Here is a 22,367-nt window from a genome sequence, read left to right as displayed (position 1 = left end):
CCAATCCAAAGGAAGTGTACAATACACATTGTGTAATAATATGTAATACAGGGGTAATAAAATTTAATCTTTAACACCCTGCTGTGTCTTTTGTAAGCGCCTTTTGACCATTGAATTATTAGTCCTGCATATTTATTATATCTGATATAAATATCATTTGACGTTTTAAGTACTTACCGCTTTGAGTCATCCCAAAATTACTGTTTTCTGGTTGATATAACATGGAATCACGACTTTTAAAGCCTTAAAGTATCATACAATGTTGTCAATTTTATTGCGCTTTTGCCCTACGCAGAATGCGCATGCGCGAAATGCAACATTGGTTGCTATGGAAGAATCGTATTGTAAAAACGTCTATAGTCAAGAAAAATGTGAGATATCAAATATCACAGAAGGTTACATGGATTATGTGTGCGAAAATGCCGTGACAATGGCTATGACCCTGGATCAAATTGATAAAGAGTCACCTCAGGACAAATTCATTCAAGAACTAATCAAGTGCATTCAGCATGATGAATGGCCGAAACATCAGAATTCCAAGATGTTCTACAAGTTACGCAATGAAGTGTATGTTCATAATAACATTGTGTTACGGGGCAACATAATTGTAATTACACAGGGACATAGGCCAAAAGTATTACAAATAGCACATGAAACACACCAAGGCATAGTGAAAACAAAGCAAATACTAAGAGAAATAGTTTGTTGGCCTGGCATTGACAACGAAATTGAAATGCTGATTAAAACGTGTTTCCAGTGCCAGCTTGTTTCAAACCCGTCACAACAACTTCCTATCACACCAACAGAATTACCAGAAACACCCTGGCAAATTGCTGGGATGGATTTAACAGGACCGTTCCCAGGGGGAGAATATATTCTTGTAGTAATAGATTACTACTCTCGTTATCCAGAAGTTGAAATCATGAAATCAATCACTTCAAGATGTATCATTCAAAGACTTATGCAAATATTTGCCACACATGGACTTCCCTCAGTGATCAAAACGGACAATGCACCAAACATGGTATCTCAAGAAACCACAAACTTCTTTACTGCAAACGGAATTAAACATCAGCGTGTTACGCCTTATTATCCACAAGCAGCAGGATTGGTAGAAAATTTCAATAAAACAATAGCAAAATGCGTTAAGACTGCTAACAATAGAAAGAAAAAATGGTGAAAAGAAATCTACAAATTTTTATTGACGTATCGAACAACCCCTCATGTATCCACAGGATCTGCACCTGCATCGTTGTTATTCAACAGTAAGATTTGGAATAAACGACCGCACTTTGAAAGAAAGAAGAATTACACAAAGTAAGGAAAATGAACTCGTAATGAAGAAATACGCAGACAGACGGGCAAATACTCAGATAATAACATAAAAACTTGGACAGAAAGTGCTGATTCTAAACAAGAAACTAGGAAAATTAAACTCAAAATGGAATAATGAAAAATGCATTGTTATTGGACAACTTGCATGTTATTCTTCTGAGAAAAAGGCAGATATATTGACTCGCAATCTCATTAAAATCAGATCATCGTTTTCGCTCCGTTACTCTTCGCTACGAGCGTAAAGTAGTGGAGCGACAGTTAGGAAATGATTTTAATGAGATTGATTGAATTGCTATTGGTCAGAAAGATATTTGAGGACTCTTACAGACACTGAATAATTTATGATAAATGTGTATATACATGTACATTCAATAAGCGACTATTTATTTGGAAACGTGGAATTTATTGAAAGACTGTCCTACGAACGCTTAGCTATTTACTCGCTGTCATGGCTTTTACACACTGCATTACAGTTATAGCTCGTAAGAGACATAAATGTCATCAATATGGAAAAAAAAGTGTAATTATAAAACTGTAATGAATGTAACCAGAACTTTAAGATATGATATTTGTTAATCGATAAATAGAATGCTTGTAAGTTATTTTTGATTATGTTTTAATTTAAGTTATCATTCAATTTCAGCTTTGTTTTGCTTTAATCAGTCCTGATAAGTTTGGGATTGTAAGCAAAATAAAAATGTGAGGTTCGGAGAAAATTTTTAAAAAGTAGTCTTTTCATTGAAAAGTGTGAAATTATCAAATTTAACTTTCACGGATAAATCTGTATTCCACTCAAAAGCAAAAAATAAATGTTTTTGTTGTAATAGTTATTGTTTATGTTTGATTTTTAAATCCTGTTTACGAGGTGCGGGGGGATGTTAAGTCACACCAACACAGTATAGGTTATATAGCGAGTTTCCATCTTTACTGGCAAAGGAACACCTCAGGAGCTTACCCAGGAAAGAAGCCAAGGTATCGATGGGAGGCGAACCCATCCAGGTAAGAGCAAGTGGTTAAAAGCAAACGAACTTAAGCACTCGGTTAATGACGCACTAACTGCTTCACATCATAACATACTTATTCCCAAACACCGCACAAATTATGGTAAATCAATAATGCAAAGTTTTGGAATAGACTACTATATTAACAAATAAATTTTAAAAAAAACAACATATATTGCTGATCAGATAAATAACATCATAACTATGCTGTTCTAATATAATACTTATTATGGGTGTATATTTAAGAAATAATATCGGCCTGAGAGGTGTATATCGGCTATTTAACACCGGTTTGGAGTTTTGATGCGTAGGATTTGATCACGAAGGCCGTAGGCCTGAGTGGTTAATTTTGTCGCATCAAAACGACAAAACCGGTGTTAAATAGCCGATAAACACCTCTCCGGCCGATGCTATTTCGATTCTAACACGATAAAATAAGGAAATTTTATTTTTCAAGCGGAAATAACTTCTGGTGCCGATTTCGTATAAAGCTGTTCGATTTTCGCACCCTACTGTTGCAAAGATATAGAAATTATCATACAAAAGAAATAATAAGAAAAAAAACGTTATTTTATCAAGTTTTCAACAATAAAAACTTACGTCGTATTGTATTTACATCAGTGCCCCATTTATCATTCTTGTATTATGAAATAACGTCAGCTTTAATCAATGATGTTATATTTTCGATCCTTGAAGATCGTTCAGCACGACATTATTGTTTTGCTTGTGGTATTTTTTGTTTCAACTTTTCGGCATTTTCTATTTGGGTGGTTCCAATATTCCTACTTGAATAATGTTGAATCACCCTTAGGATATGTTGCCTGCTTTTTAAATTTGTCTTTTGACGTCTTATCTGTGATATGCAGGCTTCATAACCTCAGATCCCCTTTCAAAATTCCATTTTATTTAGTTCCGCCCATTGTTTTCTCGTTTCGGGCACATGCATTCTTTTATTTGGGGACCATACTTCGCTTTTAATGGAATGGCACTACTGTGTCAAATTGAAGGTTCCATGTTAACCGCCGTATGAACACATCTGCGGATGTTTCTAAATTCAAAATGTCACCATTTCCGTGTTCAAATAATGATTTCTGATTAACCGGTGCTAAGGGGCCTGTACGGTTACTAGCACTTCCATTACCGTCCATATACATGCTCAATCAAACCGAGCCTGCAACATTTTCAATTTTGCCGTGTTGGGCTTTCTTTAGGGATTCTGTATTTTATCTATTTTATGATCACATCCGTGTTATTTTTGCCGTGTGGCGGCTGTAAAAAGTCTCCCCGTACATTTAATCAATGATGTTATATTTTCGATCCTTGAAGATCGTTCAGCACGACATTATTGTTTTGCTTGTGGTATTTTTTGTTTCAACTTTTCGGCATTTTCTATTTGGGTGGTTCCAATATTCCTACTTGAATAATGTTGAATCACCCTTAGGATATGTTGCCTGCTTTTTAAATTTGTCTTTTGACGTCTTATCTGTGATATGCAGGCTTCATAACCTCAGATCCCCTTTCAAAATTCCATTTTATTTAGTTCCGCCCATTGTTTTCTCGTTTAGGGCACACGCATTCTTTTACTTGGGGACCATACGCCGCTTTTCATGGAATGACACTACTGTGTCACATTGAAGGTTCCATGTTAACCGCCGTATGAACGCCATCTGCGGATGTTTCTAAATTCAAAGTTCACCATTTTAGTGTTTAAATGTTGAATTCTGCTTAAGCCGGTGCTAGGGGGCGTGGACGGTAACTTGCAACTTCCATTACCGTCCATGAACAGGCTCAATCAAACCGAGCCTGCAACATTTTCAATTTTGCCGTGTTGGGCTTTCTTTAGGGATTCTGTATTTTATCTATTTTATGATCACATCCGTGTTATTTGTGCCGCGTGTGGCGGCTGTAAAAAGTCTCCCCGTACATTTAATCAATGATGTTATATTTTCGATCCTTGAAGATCGTTCAGCACGACATTATTGTTTTGCTTGTGGTATTTTTTGTTTCAACTTTTCGGCATTTTCTATTGGGTGGTTCCAATATTCCTACTTGAATAATGTTGAATCACCCTTAGGATATGTTGCCTGCTTTTTAAATTTGTCTTTTGACGTCTTATCTGTGATATGCAGGCTTCATAACCTCAGATCCCCTTTCAAAATTCCATTTTATTTAGTTCCGCCCATTGTTTTCTCGTTTAGGGCACACGCATTCTTTTACTTGGGGACCATACGCCGCTTTTCATGGAATGACACTACTGTGTCACATTGAAGGTTCCATGTTAACCGCCGTATGAACGCATCTGCGGATGTTTCTAAATTCAAAGTTCACCATTTTAGTGTTTAAATGTTGAATTCTGCTTAAGCCGGTGCTAGGGGGCGTGGACGGTAACTTGCAACTTCCATTACCGTCCATGAACAGGCTCAATCAAACCGAGCCTGCAACATTTTCAATTTTGCCGTGTTGGGCTTTCTTTAGGGATTCTGTATTTTATCTATTTTATGATCACATCCGTGTTATTTTTGCCGTGTGGCGGCTGTAAAAAGTCTCCCCGTACATTTAATCAATGATGTTATATTTTCGATCCTTGAAGATCGTTCAGCACGACATTATTGTTTTGCTTGTGGTATTTTTTGTTTCAACTTTTCGGCATTTTCTATTTGGGTGGTTCCAATATTCCTACTTGAATAATGTTGAATCACCCTTAGGATATGTTGCCTGCTTTTTAAATTTGTCTTTTGACGTCTTATCTGTGATATGCAGGCTTCATAACCTCAGATCCCCTTTCAAAATTCCATTTTATTTAGTTCCGCCCATTGTTTTCTCGTTTAGGGCACACGCATTCTTTTACTTGGGGACCATACGCCGCTTTTCATGGAATGACACTACTGTGTCACATTGAAGGTTCCATGTTAACCGCCGTATGAACGCATCTGCGGATGTTTCTAAATTCAAAGTTCACCATTTTAGTGTTTAAATGTTGAATTCTGCTTAAGCCGGTGCTAGGGGGCGTGGACGGTAACTTGCAACTTCCATTACCGTCCATGAACAGGCTCAATCAAACCGAGCCTGCAACATTTTCAATTTTGCCGTGTTGGGCTTTCTTTAGGGATTCTGTATTTTATCTATTTTGTTTATATATGAATGAGTTGTTTACTAAGGATGACGTCATTACGCTGCTTACGGATTGGCGCCGTTTTGTCAAAATAGTTATTAACTGATATGGATCTAATATGTGGCGTTAGTGTATGTGAGATATTAGTAAGGTATTGTATGAAAAGAAAACATTATACGAACTGAACATATAAATAAAAATGTTTTTTATTGTTGCTTTAAAATGCTTTGTAAACTATACAATCGAGGATGAAAATAAAACAGCGCATATACAAGTAGTCCCTAACCGGTGTTTATTGGCAATTTAACACCAGTTTTTTTTCCTTCTTTGTCTATAGTGACAAAATTACGAGAGTGTTAGAATGTTTTTTTTTAATTATTTCTAAATGAATATTGTATGAATGGTCTTTCTTATTTAAAATGAGTGGTTGTCAAATCAATCAAATTATGTTTGTTGTCGGACCAAATCTTTATTGACTTAATGGAATAGTTGTTGTTGATTGGCGATATTGTGTGTTTTTATGTATTTTTCACAATTAAAATGATGTCCTTTGTTACTTATTACAATGTTATATTTCCATATTTAACCATCTTTAAACAGAGATTATCGCTTTATTTATTTTTAAGGAAAAACAAACATATAAAAATATACATTGTATTTGTAATGCATCACTACGGATGATCACTTGACAATTTTTTTTCAACAAATGGCTGAAGTTAAAGGTAACGTCAGTGTCATGTAAACATATCATTATATTATAAATGGAGTAAGGTTTGTTCGAAACATGAAACAACGTTTAAAATATCGTACATACCTAACACAAAAAAACAAAATCATAAAAATGTCTAAAACATTTGATCGCACTGTCTCTTCGAGTTATCAATCAATTTCCCGATTCTGGCATGACTGCTTGACCTGTGATAACAAAAATCGAAACCAATAGAGTCTTTATTAAACCATCTACATGTAAATTCGGCATTGTTGTATGTTATACGAACAAAATTGCATAAAAATTGCGCACGCCTGTATAAACTAATGGGAAGGAAACATGAAGATATGTATTAACGCTATCAGAACACCTCGGCTATTTTTATGATAACCTCAGACTTCATACGGATTGAAAGTAGTTTTACCACATGGCTTTAAATTTAAACAAAACAGAGGATGTAATCTTTGATAATGTATAACGAATGTACATACATGTAGTTGACATCCAAAGGAAAATAAAGTCAATTTCGGTAAAATTAGGATTGAAACTATGTATGCCAATCATAAACAATTAGAAAATGCAAAATGATGTAATATTGTAACAAATCCGAATTAATGTCAACTAGTAGTCATTTTGTACTTCCGGTTTGTTCAACCTTAATAATAAGTTGATAGATAATGTACAGTTCATATTTATATCTAGAAATTCATAAGAATAGCTGTAATGCATCTTGTTTCGTGCATTAACATCTGCAGAACCCCTCGGACTTAATTAAAGGCCTCGCCCTTTGAACTCGAGATGTGCTTCTGCATTAATAATGCACGGGAAAAAAGACGCACATCGCTCTATTTACATAAATGATGAGTCCATCGTAAACAAATATAAAACACTTAGGAAATTAAGAAAGAGAAAATTTCATATAAATTCAGTCTTACAATACAAGAAAACAAGTTCGAATTCATTTCAAATACCTGAAGATGTAGATGTCAGACCAAGTTTTGTTGTCTGTTTATATTTTGATGAAGAACCATTATTAGCATTATGTTTATCGTCTTGTTGTTCTTGTTGGTTTCTGTACAGTTCTGATTGGTAGACATTAAATAGAGTTTGCTATATAATTATGCCACATAAAGCAGTTACTGTATTTTATGATTAAATAAAATTGATAAAACGCATCTTTTCTTTTGTATTTCCCATAAATATTTATATAAAACTTTAAAAAGTATATAACTATCTATTGAACAAAATTAATCAATCTGCAGCATTTCAAGAATAAAATTTAAAGGTATGTTAATATTAGCACAAATGAAATTGATCATTTACACTTGTAATCAGGAAAAATTTAATTTGGTTTGCTCTAATATTACCATCAGCCGATAAGCGATCAAGCATTTCTTTCCTTTTCTTCAGCGACATTGATTTGTACCCGCTTTCACAGTCTTTCTCTTTGTCGTCTGCTTGTAGAATTTCTTCCATCAAAAACAAATTGATATGTTAATAGAAATGCATTTAACGAGTTGTATTATTGTACAAATAATTCATTTTGTTGATTATAGACAGTTGTAAAAGAAAGTGTGTTTAGTGATATTTATCTATGGTTTTCATTTAATACAATGGGAAGCAAAGGTCACTTGTTCCGTTGAAATATACTTACTTACTTGAAATCATTGTTAAATAATTTATTTAAATTTGTAGATTTATATCAAAAAGAGGATCAAAGGGAGACACAGGCAAAATTTTCATTTTTAAGTTTTAAATTTGTCATTAATTATTCTGTAAATGTCCTAAAAATGAATACACTAAGCAGCAACAGGAACAAAACTTTTCTCCTAATAAAGAATAAAATCGTGGTTTCCTAACTTGACCCACGTGAGTCAGGTTAGAGCTTTAAGAATTGACAATAGTTGTCACAGTGAACTCTTGAAGCCTTAAATAACATGCCAAATGAATGATTTACGTTTGTTTCATTCATACGATATCCAAAATATCTGTTATTGTAACTTCCAGGATTTGTTTAAGTCACGCGACTAGTTTTAAAACTTCTCGTTGATTCTGTCTGTGTCTAAATTTCGTTCAACATATATAGATATATTTACACTTCAAACCCAATCTATAAAGAATTTATACAGAAATTAAGGCTGGCACTTTTACAAATGTCATTTAAGCATGATTTGAGTACATAAGATAATAGTATTATTCTAATATTTTTGTCAGTAATTTTCCTGAGTATCCCTTTAAGAGAAGTAATGGACGAAACCTTTCACCGATGTTTGGGCTGTCTTAAGGACACATTCTTGCATGCCTCCAACGTTTTCACCGTCAAAGGTTATTCGAAAATCACCCGAAAGGTTGGAGCAGTCTGCAATATTTGAAAATATTAATTGTTAACGAAAGTCATGTTTAATCTAACACGACTCGTGATTTTTTACACAAAAGGGATAAAATAAATTGTGTTAAACTGCCAATAAATACTTGCTGCTTATGGACTACATGTTCGCCTGTTCTTTTTATCTGATAAGATGAATAAACAATGGCAACACTAATGAAGCAAAATGATTGATATTAAGTTCCCACTGTGTTTTCTTTTCATATGCTAAATGCTAAAATAACATTTCTCATACACTGAAGCCAAAGGTTCCGAATTTTACATTTACCCGCATTAGTTAATATAAATAACGATAGACAGAAATAATTAGTAAGCACCATTCAGTAATGAATGCTTTATAGACCTTTGGTTTTCATAATTGGAGAATTTGCCTGAAACTGAATGCCATTGCTCATGCATCATTGGATTGATAAAGTCCCTACAGAATCATTGACCTTGTGGTTAATAATTTAACATGTCTGTCTCTTAACCCACAGTTCATGAGTTTGGGTCCTACTTGATCCACAACCATTTTTCCTCATATCAGACTTGTGAGTGGATAAAAAATAGCTTCAAGCTTTCTTCACACATATGCTAAACTAGATTAATATGTATCAACAAAGCATGTGGTTCAAACTAACTACATGTATTCCTGAACGTGTATTCAATAAAAGTGTCACATGTATGTCCCAATCTTTAAAGATCCTGTAACACAATTTTTTCATGGTTTTATTTCTAAAATATGATGCTCAAATTAAGATTTGTCAATATTGTAAGTTCCAACATTATTTATAAAGATATTACCGAATTTAATTCCCCGGGAGATGCTTTGGTAGTTTAGCGCGGAGGAAGGTAGTCTAGTACTGGTGTAACTCTCCAGGAACGATGGTTAGGAAACTACCCGCCTATATGACTGAAATACTGTTGGAAAAAGGCGTAAAATGAAACAAACAAACAAACAAACAAAAACTGAATTTAACATTTCATGTCAATAAAGGGAGGTAGTCTATCTAAGAAGTCTAATTTTCCGATAAGAAATGAATGCATATAATTTATTAAATAAATATAATTTAAGTACACATTTTACATATTCTTCGATGAGTGAAAATTGTTTTATTTGCATATTTATATATATATAATTTTTGCAAGTGTGGTCGAGTGGTTAAGGTCGCTGACTTGAGATCACAGGTCCCTCACCGCTGTAGGTTCGATCATCACTCGGGTCGAAATCTTACATAAGAGGAAGCCATCCAGCTGGTTTACGGAAGGTCGGTGGTTCTACCCAGGTGCCCGCTCGTACCTGAAATAATGCCGGGAGGGGCACCTGGGACCTCCACCAATAAAAGCTGCGTAAAAACTCGGCGGGACACTCTAGGATGGCCCGACTTGAGTGTACGGTCGCCCATATGGGCTTTCCGGCGGCAACCTTAAATAAACGCATTAATATATATATAAGTAAAATCTCTAAATTGCCGTATATAAGCAAAAACGCTAATTTAAATTTTCGGCCTTGCGGCCTTCTTCAGCAGCATTTATTTCACATACAAATATATCAAACAAAACAATGGAAGTGACATAACGTCAATGAACGACGCCCGCCGTGGCGTTGGTTTCCGTCTGCCGCGTTATTCTTTTGTATTAACTCTATACGGTCTATAGGTTCTTAATTTATTTTTCCACAAATTTTCTATTGTTTTTCTGTATTGTTCATTCCCGTATAGCTTTTCCAGCCCCATTATTGAAAAACCATTTACTGTGTGGTCGTTCGTATAAAAATGCGCCGCTAACGGATCGTTGTATTTGGTTCGTATTCTGGATAAATTAAGAAGGTGTCTTTGGTACAACGCATCATCTGTTTCTCCAACATAAATATAACGTTCGCAACGCTTACAATAAACTGCATACACAACATTCGTAGATTTGCACGTGATCTAATTTCGAACCTTATACGAGGCCCCGTTCACACCAATGAATGTGTCTGCTTCAATAACGTACAGACAAATCGCACACTTTTTGGATCTGCAAGGAGCACAGGAATTCGGCTGTTGAAAAAATAGTTTATTGTGTTTCTTATGAACGAGAATGTCTTGTAGGTTATTATCTCTTCTAAATGCTGCAATTGGTGGATTCGGGAATATATCCTTCATTCCATCTGAGGTGTGTAATTCAGGTAGGTGATTTTGTACTATTTGTCCTACATTCGGGAGCGCTTTGGAAAATGTCAGTACCAAGGGGATTCTTTCAGTGTATTCTTTATCTTCATTATAATGTAATAGGTCACTTCTTTTTTTACTATCTACTTTATTTAATTCTGTTTCAATATGTCGATCTTCATAGCCTCGTTTCTGTAACTGAGTTTTAATATTTTCTCTATGTTGTTTGTAAGTCGATTCATTAGTACATATTCGCTTAGCACGGATGGCAAGTCCATATGGTATTGATTTTTTTGTCGATTCCGGATGAGAAGAATTTTTATGCAAGTACAGGTGTTTATCTGTGGGTTAAGTGTATAGGTCTGTTATTGCCATTCTGAATCTTCGTCATTAGGTCGAGAAACTCAAGTTTTTCAGTAGAATATCTTAATTCTAATTCTATTCTTGGATGAAGGTTATTCCCAAGCTCATGGAATGCTTTTAACGACTCGATACCGTGAGTCCAAAGGCCCCAAACGTCATCAACATACCGGAAATACTCTAGCGGAAGTTTATCTGTTATCGTCATCAGCTGTGATTCCCATGATCCAAGATATGTAAATGCGTAATTCATCCCTAATCGTGAGCCAATCGCTGTTCCTTCTGTCTGCGTCGATTTTCTTCCATCAAATGAAAAAGTGTTATTTTCAAGGACAGTGCCCATCATACTAAGAACATCTTCTGTGGGTATGTTAGGGTTGGCACGTTGATTTAATGCACGTGCAACCGCATCTCGTGCCTCTGCCCGTGGGACACTTGGGTACAGGGCTTTCACGTCTAAACAGAAAAGAATTGTTCCTGCCGGAAGTGGTTGTTTAATATTCTCTAATTTTCTTAAGAAATCAGTGGTGTCTTTAATATATGAAGGCAGTGATGTCACATAGGCGCGTAGCTCCATTTCTATTATTTCTGCCATTTTCTTCGTAGGATGATTTCTCCCATTTACTATTGTTCTCAATGGCACCCCTTTTTTATGCAGTTTCGGATTACCTTGCAGTTTACCCGATGTACCACCAGACGACATCAAATATCCTTTTAAATGAAATTGATCCTTTCTTGCACATATCATCTGCCATCTTTTTCACTTTGTTTTCAATAGTTTTCGTTCTATCACTTCCTTCATATATTAAAAACACCACTGATTTCTTAAGAAAATATATATACAGAGTAACAATATCAATCACAAAACATACAGGATCTTTAAGAGTTAAAATATGTCCGGCCTAATCAACTTTGTATTGGTGGCAAGATCATGTTGGGCTAGGAAAGGGGAACCAGTTCTTAGCAAAGTCAACTGCACGAAATTAAAATATGATTTATGTAGCAACGAAAGAACTGAAATAACAAAATAATCTCATATAATAATCAATAAATAGGATACTTAAGTCAAAACATTTTTTCTCATATAATTATATCTTTTGTGACAGTAATATGAAGAATAAAACAGCCACCATAAATGAAATATGCAGCGGAAATTAAATCTGTATTAAAAAAAAAACATATCGGTCTTGTTTTTATCTTGTTAGTATCGAAATGATATCGGTCTGATTGTACTGCTTTATGGTCAATACTTACGATTCAAAACCAACCAAAGTTAAATAAATCGATAAAAAATGATTGAATGGTTTTCTTTTAAAGATCCTGTATGTTTTGTAATTGAGGTTGTATGCTTTGTGTGTGTTTGCGTTTGTTTACCCTTGCCAACGGAAAAAGTCCATATGGGCGAGCATATAATTCATTTATTACTTAAAAATAGGGGATCTGTTGTTTGTTTACTTTATGTTATATCGGTACATGTGTTATGTGCATACCATATCCCCAAAGAGGTTGTATACCACACTTGCGTGAAATTATATATGTATATAATTATGCTAATACAACAATTTTTAAACATCGAATAATATGTAAAATATGTACTGCAAATATTTGTACATATTAAAAGTAATCATTAAATTATATGCATTCATTTCTTATTGGAAAATTAGACTAAGAATTGATAGATAACACATTTCTAACTACCTCCCTTTAATTACATGAAATATTAAATTCGGTCATATCTAAATAAATTATGCTTTTTAAGGAACTTAAATTATTGATAAATCTTAATTTGAGCATCATATCTTTATATAAAACCATAAAAAATGTGATAAAGGATCTTCAATGTTTTCGAATAAAGCGTCATCGGTTGTCAAACTGTTCCGGCTGTGATTGAGGCATGAACGGATGGTTATATCAAAATGTATATCTTACTTTATTCGGTATCATACAAAGTAAATAACTCCATAATTTCCTAAACTTATCAAAGAACTTACTATCATCGTTTAAATCATCTGAATCACTGTATACGCCTTGATCTTCTGATAAGTCATCATCAGCTAGAAATTATTCAAAAAAATGTTTTTATAGTTAGCATACCTTAGGCCAATCTTATCTCAAATATTCCGTAAAACCCATCTTGATATAACAATAAAAGAAATATTTATCAAAATACATATTTAGAATTAAAATTATTTTCGTGTTGAATCTTACTTTCATTATATGAATACCTGTTCCTGATACAATAGTCGAGTGTAAGCTTGGTTGAAATGTAGCCAGCAAGTTCAAAAACGTGTTGACTTTTGTGTCACTTTGTCTTAAAATTTCATGAAGTATGAACTTTGCTATCCATGTTCTTGGTTTTCCATTTGAAACAAAATGTTGAAACTTCTCGAAGTCTATCAAGTCATTTTGTTTGCAATATCTGGCTATCAATGAAGGGCATAGATTTTCAACAAGTATCGAATAGTTAGAAATCAGCATCTTGCGGGAGTCAGTCTCACTATCTACAATTTATAGTATAATATTAAGGTATAAAATACACATATTGTAATAAAACAAATGTACACTATTTTATCATAAAATATTGACAAAGAAAGTTGAATATAGATAAAATAGTTAAAAGTATTTATTAGTTTGAAATTAATTCCATCTATATATTGGTATAATTAATATTGTAGAGACCATTTGGGACCTGATATTAACTATAAATATTCTTTTCATAGGACAAACCAAAATCTTTATCGCTCTAGATCAAATAATCACCAGGGCAATAGGAACAGTATCTCAAATTGTTCTGGCCGATGTCCACCTTACAGAAAGCAAAGTGACACAGGATGAAAACAAGAGAGAACACAGAACACTACGACAGTCGTTATAACATTCCAAGTTTCGCGAAAAAAGTATAGATACTTTGAATCTCGACATTGTATGCATAGCAGAGACACATTTATTTCGAAATCAATTTATGTCTATTTTGGTAATTCTAGAAACTTGTTACATGTCAAGGCCAGATGTGGGCCTGGGGGAGTTAAAGTTTTAATTAAAAAGCAACTACTTAGAATTTTTAACATTATAATGTTAGAGCAAATACAGAAAATAAGAATCCCTAAAGAAAGTCCAAAACGGCAAAATTGAAAATGTTGCAGGCTCGGTTTGATTGAGTCTGTTCATGGACTACCGCCCGCGCCCCCTACCACCGGCTAAATCAGAATTCAACATTTAAACACGAAAATTGTGAAATTTTGAATTTATAAACATCCGCAGACGTGTTCATACGGCAGTTATCATGATACCTTCAATGCGACACTTTCGTGCCATTCCATGAAAAGCGGCGTATGGTCCCAAAGTAAAAGAAAGCGTGTGCCCTGCACGAAAAATCAATGGGCGAAACAAAATACAGTCTTATTAAGGTATTTTATGGCTATCACTGCAAGATAAAATTTCTGGAGATGTTTTTGCATGTATGTGCAGCGTGCCTACCTCCGCAAGGATCAAGTAGATTTACTTACCAATATGTATGAATTTAAAAATTCAGGTAAATTGATATTTTGTGGGGTTTTTAACAGTCGTATTAGAGACATGACATATTTTATAGAAGGAATTGATGACGTAAATGACACACATGTTGTTGATTTTAACAACAATTTATAATGTGAATATTTCATTAATTTTTGACAGATAGTAATTGCTGTATTTTAAATGGCAGAAACTATACTACAAATGATTGTATGTTTGTCTGAACTCTGTTGTAGACAACATAATTATCATTTATGCACATCTTGATAAGTACCAAGAATTGAATGCTATAAAACCTCCATAATTACTTAGTAGAAATGTATCTGAATTTGATATAGAACTTCCTATTATACCGCATCATTCTATTATTTCATGTCCTTTTAAAATAAAGTCATTTGAATAATAGATATACATGTGGTAGTGATAGTCACACAGACATTGGTAAAACAAATCAAACTTTTCTGATGAATCTGAAGAAACATGATGTTAAAAATATTACCTAAGGTTTTTGTAATGATCTACTAACTCATAGTCCGTTAGAAACTATAGATAGGCTTGATATAGAAAATAGAAATCAAGAAGAAATAGACAATATTAACTCACAATTTTGTAAATTAGTTACAAATGAAATGCAAGAAAAATTGCAAATGTTCTATAATTAAATAAGGAACAAGGAAGGCGCGAAGAAGAGTGCGAAAGCCTTGGTGGATAATAATTTACCGGAGTAATGGAATGACTTGTGTGATGATGAAAAAACTTTGCGCAAATGTAAAGATGGTCATAAAAATAGATGGAAACATGAATTTGTTATTTTGACCGTACAGTTTAGAGTTGTAGAAGGTCTCACGGGTTAAGTATACAAACTGATTTATTATTACTTGCTAAAGATAATTCTCTTGATTTTTGGAAGTTTATTGGTAGAGTTGGAATAACAGATAACAAAATAAGTGATACCGGTATCCCTATGGAAGTTTTTGATAATAATAGTGTACTATCGCAAGAAAAAGATGTCGTATTTGATAAATGAAATGATTATTGTAATTTGTATAATTCAGGTAATGGTATAATGGTTGATAGTGAAAATGTTGATGTTAACTTGTCAATCAAGACTGATATTGATAATAGTATTTTTTATACAAGATTTTACCTAGCAAGAAGTCACATTAGCTGTAATAGACATTAAACGAAACATATATGTTGGTAATGATAAACTGTCTGGTGAAGTATTGAAAAACGAATTTTTAATTTCTTTTTTTGCATAAAGTACTTACCAGCTTTGAAAATATTCTCCCATACATAGTTCTTCCTTTCTTTTAACTCTTCAAGAAACAGTCTAATATTTTCTTCAGACTTTTTCAGAGCGATCTCAAGCATTAATTGTGTACCTTTTGACCGAGACATTGATCTTAGTTCGAGAATAGCTTCCTTTTCATGTTCAGAGAAGATTGTAAGATGCAGCAAACTTTTGGCGTCAATTTCCTCTTTTAAATACTCAAGATTGTCAGCTATACTTCTCCTATAATTTTCGTCTAAAGTCAAAAACAAAAAATCTGTTTTACTTAGGGAAGTAAAAAATTAAATGTGATATTCTGTATGCATCAATATTAGTTGTTACTACAAAAATTGCAAGTTTAATGATTCAGGATTAAGAAGATATTATTCACTGAATATCTCCAACTACATAGTGGGTATAGTAGAACTTATTTCATTAAGTTCAATGTAGATTTGACGAGAATATTTATACTTACTAGATGTAAATGTATTGACGATTTCCTACCTTTTTGATCATTTTCGTTCTTCAATGTTTTATCGAAGTTAACTGCCACTACCTGGACTTTCATATTTTCCACATTTTTATCCAACCCAATTTGCGAAAACACTATGCCTAAAACTCTTGATATGCCAGCCCTTAAACTATCTAAACTATCCCCAAATACTGCAGAAATTGCACCACGATGACAACCTCTAATCTTTAAGATAAGAGATCCTTCTGTTGCTTCGTCCAGTAGGCAAGCCGTCTCGGGAACAAGTATATCGTTAATACATTGCCTTCTGTCGTGTAAATTAAAAGTCTTGATAATTTCTTTATATATCTTCCTCTTTTTCTTTGGATCAAATAGTATTCTGATTTCACTCGAGTCAGCATCTTGACAATGAGAAAAAATAAATACGGCAATTTATCTGCTAAACTTTCCCTGCCAGGTAAATAACTAAACGTGTGTTGTAACGGATAAATACATATACAAATATATTTGATATCGTTGATATATAGTAAAAGTGTCAGTTATAAAGATGATAACTGTTTTAAATGTTGACCTATTTGGAAATAAGCTGTTGTTTTTGTCATGAAAAGAAATAGTATCTTGCAAAGGATAGGATAGCAAATATTTGATCTTTTATGAATGACAAATTGAGCAATAGCCTCAAATATATACCTTCACGTAGTACAGAGTCTTGGGTTTCTGCAAATAAACATATCAAATTAACATTTGTAAGGTTGACAGCTTCACTTGTACTTGGCTGCACTGTAAAGGAAAAAAGACAAAGTACAGAAAGTAAATTAAGCATTTCATTAAATAATCTCTACAAATGTGTCAAAGATGCACGGAAAAAATTGCAAATTGATTTATATTGAGTACAGAAATGATACGTTTGATTGTCATAACGATTGGATATTAGATAAAATCAGTCAGTCATAAGATAGAGTCATTCTTTGCATTAACTTAAATCATTGTTAATGAACATGTTTACCATTTGTTTGGTTCTCTACGTATTCAGAGAGGAGTTTGTACAGATATTTCTGTCCATCATCTTTAAGAGCTTTAAGGAAAATTGCATATCCACGTGGCATGTGCCGAATCGTTGCCAATATTTTCATCAACTTTTTTGCAGTTTGTCCCCTTGTCTTTTTTGAGACCACTTCTTCATACTCATCAAGTGAAAACTGGTTGTATTGAAATAGGTAATTCAGAACTATTTCGGGTTCCAATTCCTTGGTAATTTCCCTTTTATTATTCTTCAGAATATTTAAAACTTTCCACATCTCAGTTGTAGAAGAGTTTTCAGAATCCGAAATTTCTATTACATAAAAAAACACACTCGTTATCAATTATCAAGTAAAAGTAAAATTACGACTTTTATGTTTTAACAACCAAATTCCACAAATGTGTCGAAAGAACTTTAAATTAATAATATATTCTAATTGTTTCAATTAAAAAATGCAGATTTAGTATACAACATTGTCAAATGACAAATGATAATGTACTTAATTAAGTTTTCTTATATTTTACTTAATATTCTTAATAAGATTTTCTTTTTAAAAAAAGTTGCTGTAAGCTAAAACTTTTTATCATGGCCTGTATCAGGAAGTTAACCATTAACTTAACTACCTAATGTATTTTTATCAACTTCCGATTCTAATTCTCTTCTGATATGATCGTTGTCCGTTTTAGTTAGGAAATTAAGAAACCAAGAGAATGCTTCACTTTCCGATTTAAGAAGTATTCGCAGCATACAATCAACCTTTCGCCGTCTAGTTTGTTCAGAGTTGATAAGTTCGACCTGGTCTTCTGTGAAAATACCCTCCTGAATGAAGTAATCAAGAAGACCACATGCTATCTCTAGGTTGTCCTTGAGGTAGCAAAAATGCCGTCTAACTTTCTTTTCATCTTCCATCTTCAGACCACGTTTCTTAGCATATGCTCCTTCGGAAAGTAATACATCCTGCCCACTTACGAAAGATTCTTTGGTCTCATTTGTTTTTGTTTCTTTTATAGGCTTATCTTTCGCAATTATGTTCGGAGATTTGGTTTCGTCTTTATTTGTGTCTGCTGTGTTCGTTATGGCTACATGATAAGGCAAACGGTTAAGCTCTTAAGTTACTAATCAAGCATTAAATGTGAATTAAAAATATGAATTAAGAAATTAAGGTACTTCGACCGTGATCGATGATATGTTTTTATTTAAATTCAATTTAGTTATTTTCTGTCATCTAAGTAAGTGTCTGGTATCTGAAAACTGACATAGGTCAAAGTAAAGTTTAAAATCTGGCGTATGCTATGTTTGTCCGATTTCCCGTAATACACAATATACTTAACATTTCTTAATTCAATTAACTATTTTAATTAATGTGTTTGGAAAATCAAAATATGTACCATGTTATAAATTAGATGGTTGTTATTTCCTTTGAAAAACATAATCGGCTATATAAATAAAACTTTATATATTTTGAACTTACACGAATAGCCACTGCTTGTCCTTTCTGTAAAACAAAAGAAATACTATTTGTCAATAAAAAAATGTATGAACCTATAATAGTATACGTTGTTTATGAAACAATGAGAAAGAAAGAAACTGTTTAATCAATTTATATGAATAAAACGAATGAAATAAATTTATATTTACCCCTCTGTACCAGGATTGGGACATAATTGCCTCTTGGCTGGTCGTTTCTAAACCAAATTAATGAAGTGCCTCTAGATATGGTACATATAGCTTTATAAAGTTCAACACTTTCAAATTATCATTTGGACATTAAAACAGACCAATATTTGAGTAAGAATGTCTTTAAAATATAAAACGTATAATAACATCACTTCTTTACAAATCACAAATCGAGTTATCATTAATATAATTTACATTGATTTCTTTAGCTGTTGCATTTAAGTGTGACAGTGGAAAGAGAATACCGCCCACAGAAGAACTCGCATTTTACTAAATTTAGAGTTGGTGCTTCCAAACGCTAGTCTTCATACACTTTAACCGTGGTTTTTAGAGAAAACAAAGTACCCGTGTAGCGCATTTCAAGCACGCTTAAATCAGTCCATTTAAATGATTTTTGAAAGAAACTTGAAGGTCTTATGTTTGACAAGAATGCATGAATAATGTTAAGTGTTTCAAGACATATAAAAATTCAACATTGCAATTTGTTTCTAATTACTAGCTCTGTAACTCTGTACTTTATTCCCATTTGACTTTTTACAGTGATAAATTTGATTTTTCTACTTATATCCTCGACCATACCTTTTTTAGGACCTGCATGCGTGAAACAATACTTCCATTGATATTACAACGTAATGTAAGGTAGTCTAAGGAAGGAAGTGTAAACGTTACCCCGGGTTCGTCATGGCAGGCCTTTGAGTCATGAACATATTTTATCGATTAAAAAAAAGGTTCTGTGGTGCAGCATTAGGATTGAAGAAGATGAGATTGAAACTATATCTAACATCAACAGTAAGACCATATTACCTGCAGATTAAATTAATCAAGATGATATTGAATTGTTAAAAAGTAATCTTTTGAACCTTTAAAAACACTTATCATTGTTAAATAGACGCAACTCCAAACTAATTCATTTTATGGTTGCAAATATGAAAAAAGATTATCATCAGGGAATTCACGGTCAATTTATGAATACTCTCAAGTCTCTTTATACCGATTTAAAATCATGTGTCAAACTCAATAACAATGTCACTGATTTTTTCTCGTGCAATATCGGCACCCGCCAAGGGGACAAAACAAGTTCGACAATTTTTGATCTCTTTATAGATGAGTTGTCTGTCCTTTACATGAGAATTGTGAGAGTGGTATTTTTATCACAAATGATATACCAGATATTTTTTGTTTGATGTTCGCAGACGATGTAGCAGGGTGTGCCGAAACTGCATTTAAGCTTCAACAGCAAATAAATATTATTGACAATTTTTGTTGTGATACTGGGATGGAAATAAATATGGATAAGACTGAAATTACGGTTTTTCGAAATGGAGGTCCTCTTCGTCGATATGAGCATTGGTCATATCGTGGGACACAAATCAATATTACCTCTCAGTATAAGTACATGGGTATCTTACTTACATCAAGTTTGTCATGGTCATCCGCTCATTCTAAGTTAGTATCTCAGGCGCAAAGAGCTCTCTTTGCCATAAATGATTATCAAAGACCTTTTGGTTATTTTTCTGTTGTTGATTCTTTTAAGATATTTGATTCCATGGTCAAACCGATACTTTGTTATGCATCTCAAATTTGGGGCTATGAATATGTAGATACAATAGAATCTATTCATAATAAATTCTGTAAACGTATATTATATGTACGTAGAACTACTAATACATGTATGGTTCTTGGTGAATGTGGTAAATTGCCTTTATGTACTACATATTATATAAATTGTATTCGATATTGGTGTAATTTGTTAACCATGCCATCACATAGATAACATTATAATAACTTTAAAAGCCTACTTACTGTTGAAAAATATTTAACTATGGATATTCAGTTAAAATATAGAATTGCTATGTCAAAGTTTCGCCTTTCAAATCACAGGCTGAATATTGAATTAGGTAGATATAATAATGTTATAAAAGAAAATCGTATATGTAACTTTTGCCAACAGTTTAATAATGCTAATGTAATTGATTGTGAGTACCATGCCTTTTTTAAATGTGTTAAATATGATACTATTAGACAAATATATTTATTTAGCTGGTATATACATGGAACAGAACTTCAAGATTTCTATGCTCTTTTGTCTTCTCAAAACCCTGACATTGTTAAAAATATATCTATTTACATCTATCAACTTATGAATATAATTAATGATACTTAAGTTTCACAATATACAACTACTTGACATTTTATTATATGTTATACCTTATGATGTATTTTGGGCCGGAGGCCTTTATTTTCAAATAAATGATTTGAGTTGAGTTGAGTTGAGTTGTAACATATTTAGCCGAATTAAACGATTTTACCTTGGCAAATAGTCTTTACGCGTTCTGACGTTCCTGTTGTAATCTTCAGTTCCTCTACAAAGTCGAAAGGAAACTTACATTAATAGGTTTTTATCTTTTTCTTTTCAGTTGAATGAAAAACTGTCATTTTAAAAATTGGAGAAAGAAAAATTAATATACAATAATGTCTTATTATCTAAAATAGAACATATTAGGAAACCAAAGTCTTTATATGATTAAAGAAAGGAATTGAGTCGTCCTTCTCTTTTCAGTTAAGACAAAACATCATCAAACATTAAAGCATTGTGTGTAGCACAATCAGTGAGGTCGCAGCAAGCCAACCGAGCAAATCATGCATCTGTATAAGAAGTTGTTCTCTGGAAGTTTTTATTATTTTAATTATAATAACTTGAATAAACAATATATAAGCGGGACAAGCGTGCATTTTATGTTTTTTGTGTGTGTGTGTGTGTGTCTGTGTGTGTTTTTTTTTGCTGAATTTTTGCTCGACAGTTCAAAGAAACGTCGGGCTATTCTAAACACCAAAGCACCGGCTTTACACCGACTTTAATTTCAGTTTAACGTTAAAGTTATTGTTAAGCATCAAATCTCACCAACCAGTTCAAGATATTTTCTTGTAACTGTCCACGTCTTTGAAGTCATAACAGGTTACTATCAAGGACCATAAATCATATATTGGTTTTGACAAAACCATGACTTTTGTGAATAAAAAAGTCCTAATTTAAGTTTGCACGCAAAACTGATTTTTAAATTACTGAAGATATATCTTTGAAACATAACACATGTCTTTGAGATAAAAACTTTCACATTGATTTTGATCGAAATATGTATGATCCTTTGTGAACTAAGAAAATGTTTGTTTATGTTTTGCGTATAAAAGTATTCGAAAGTGCAGCAAGTGTCCACTCTAATTTCTAAACATGTCTCTTGGATCATAATATAAGTCACTGTCCAAGGTCATTAACTCTGACAAGGATTTAGACTGACTTATGGCGAATCTTCACAATATTTGGTTAAAGTTTTGCGAGCAGCATTTATCTCCGAACCTACTAGGTACTGAAACTTCA

General features: G+C 33.1%; 2 protein-coding genes across 2 annotated transcripts; one reads left to right on the top strand and one right to left on the bottom strand.

Annotated features, from left to right (window-relative positions):
- Nucleotides 1–328: 328 nt before the first annotated feature.
- On the top strand, nt 329–1,180 carry LOC132743490 (uncharacterized protein K02A2.6-like). Its single transcript, XM_060732008.1, has one exon. The coding sequence runs from the start codon at nt 329–331 to the stop codon at nt 1,178–1,180; it is 852 nt and encodes a 283-aa protein (XP_060587991.1).
- Nucleotides 1,181–5,469: 4,289 nt separating this feature from the next.
- On the bottom strand, nt 5,470–21,350 carry LOC132743462 (uncharacterized). Its single transcript, XM_060731983.1, has 13 exons — nt 21,301–21,350; nt 18,786–18,809; nt 17,938–18,393; nt 17,300–17,626; nt 16,984–17,073; nt 16,326–16,694; nt 15,820–16,077; nt 13,261–13,536; nt 13,027–13,089; nt 8,415–8,516; nt 7,525–7,626; nt 7,129–7,239; nt 5,470–6,363 (listed from the first exon to the last, which is right to left on the bottom strand). Exons 3-13 carry the CDS (start codon nt 18,221–18,223, stop codon nt 6,332–6,334), a joined length of 2,016 nt encoding a protein of 671 aa, XP_060587966.1. The 5' UTR covers nt 18,224–18,393; nt 18,786–18,809; nt 21,301–21,350; the 3' UTR covers nt 5,470–6,331.
- Nucleotides 21,351–22,367: the final 1,017 nt, after the last annotated feature.

This window comes from Ruditapes philippinarum, unplaced genomic scaffold, assembly GCF_026571515.1.
Source record: "Ruditapes philippinarum isolate M1 unplaced genomic scaffold, ASM2657151v2 ctg483_1_1_1_1, whole genome shotgun sequence".
Taxonomy (NCBI): Eukaryota; Metazoa; Mollusca; class Bivalvia; order Venerida; family Veneridae; genus Ruditapes; species Ruditapes philippinarum.
The sequence above is the reverse complement of the archived record's forward strand: the minus strand, read 5'-3'. Positions and strand labels throughout refer to the sequence as shown.

Excerpts from the sequence above, each read along its gene's own strand:
- LOC132743490 (XM_060732008.1), top strand. The coding sequence starts at position 329 with ATGGAAGAATCGTATTGTAAAAACGTCTATAGTCAAGAAAAATGTGAG.
- LOC132743462 (XM_060731983.1), bottom strand. The coding sequence starts at position 18,223 with ATGGAAGATGAAAAGAAAGTTAGACGGCATTTTTGCTACCTCAAGGAC. Across the intron at positions 16,078-16,325 it reads GAACGAAAATGATCAAAAAG|ACGAAAATTATAGGAGAAGT; the intron begins GTAGGAAATCGT and ends TTTTGACTTTAG. Across the intron at positions 6,364-7,128 it reads TCTGACATCTACATCTTCAG|GTCAAGCAGTCATGCCAGAA; the intron begins GTATTTGAAATG and ends TTGTTATCACAG.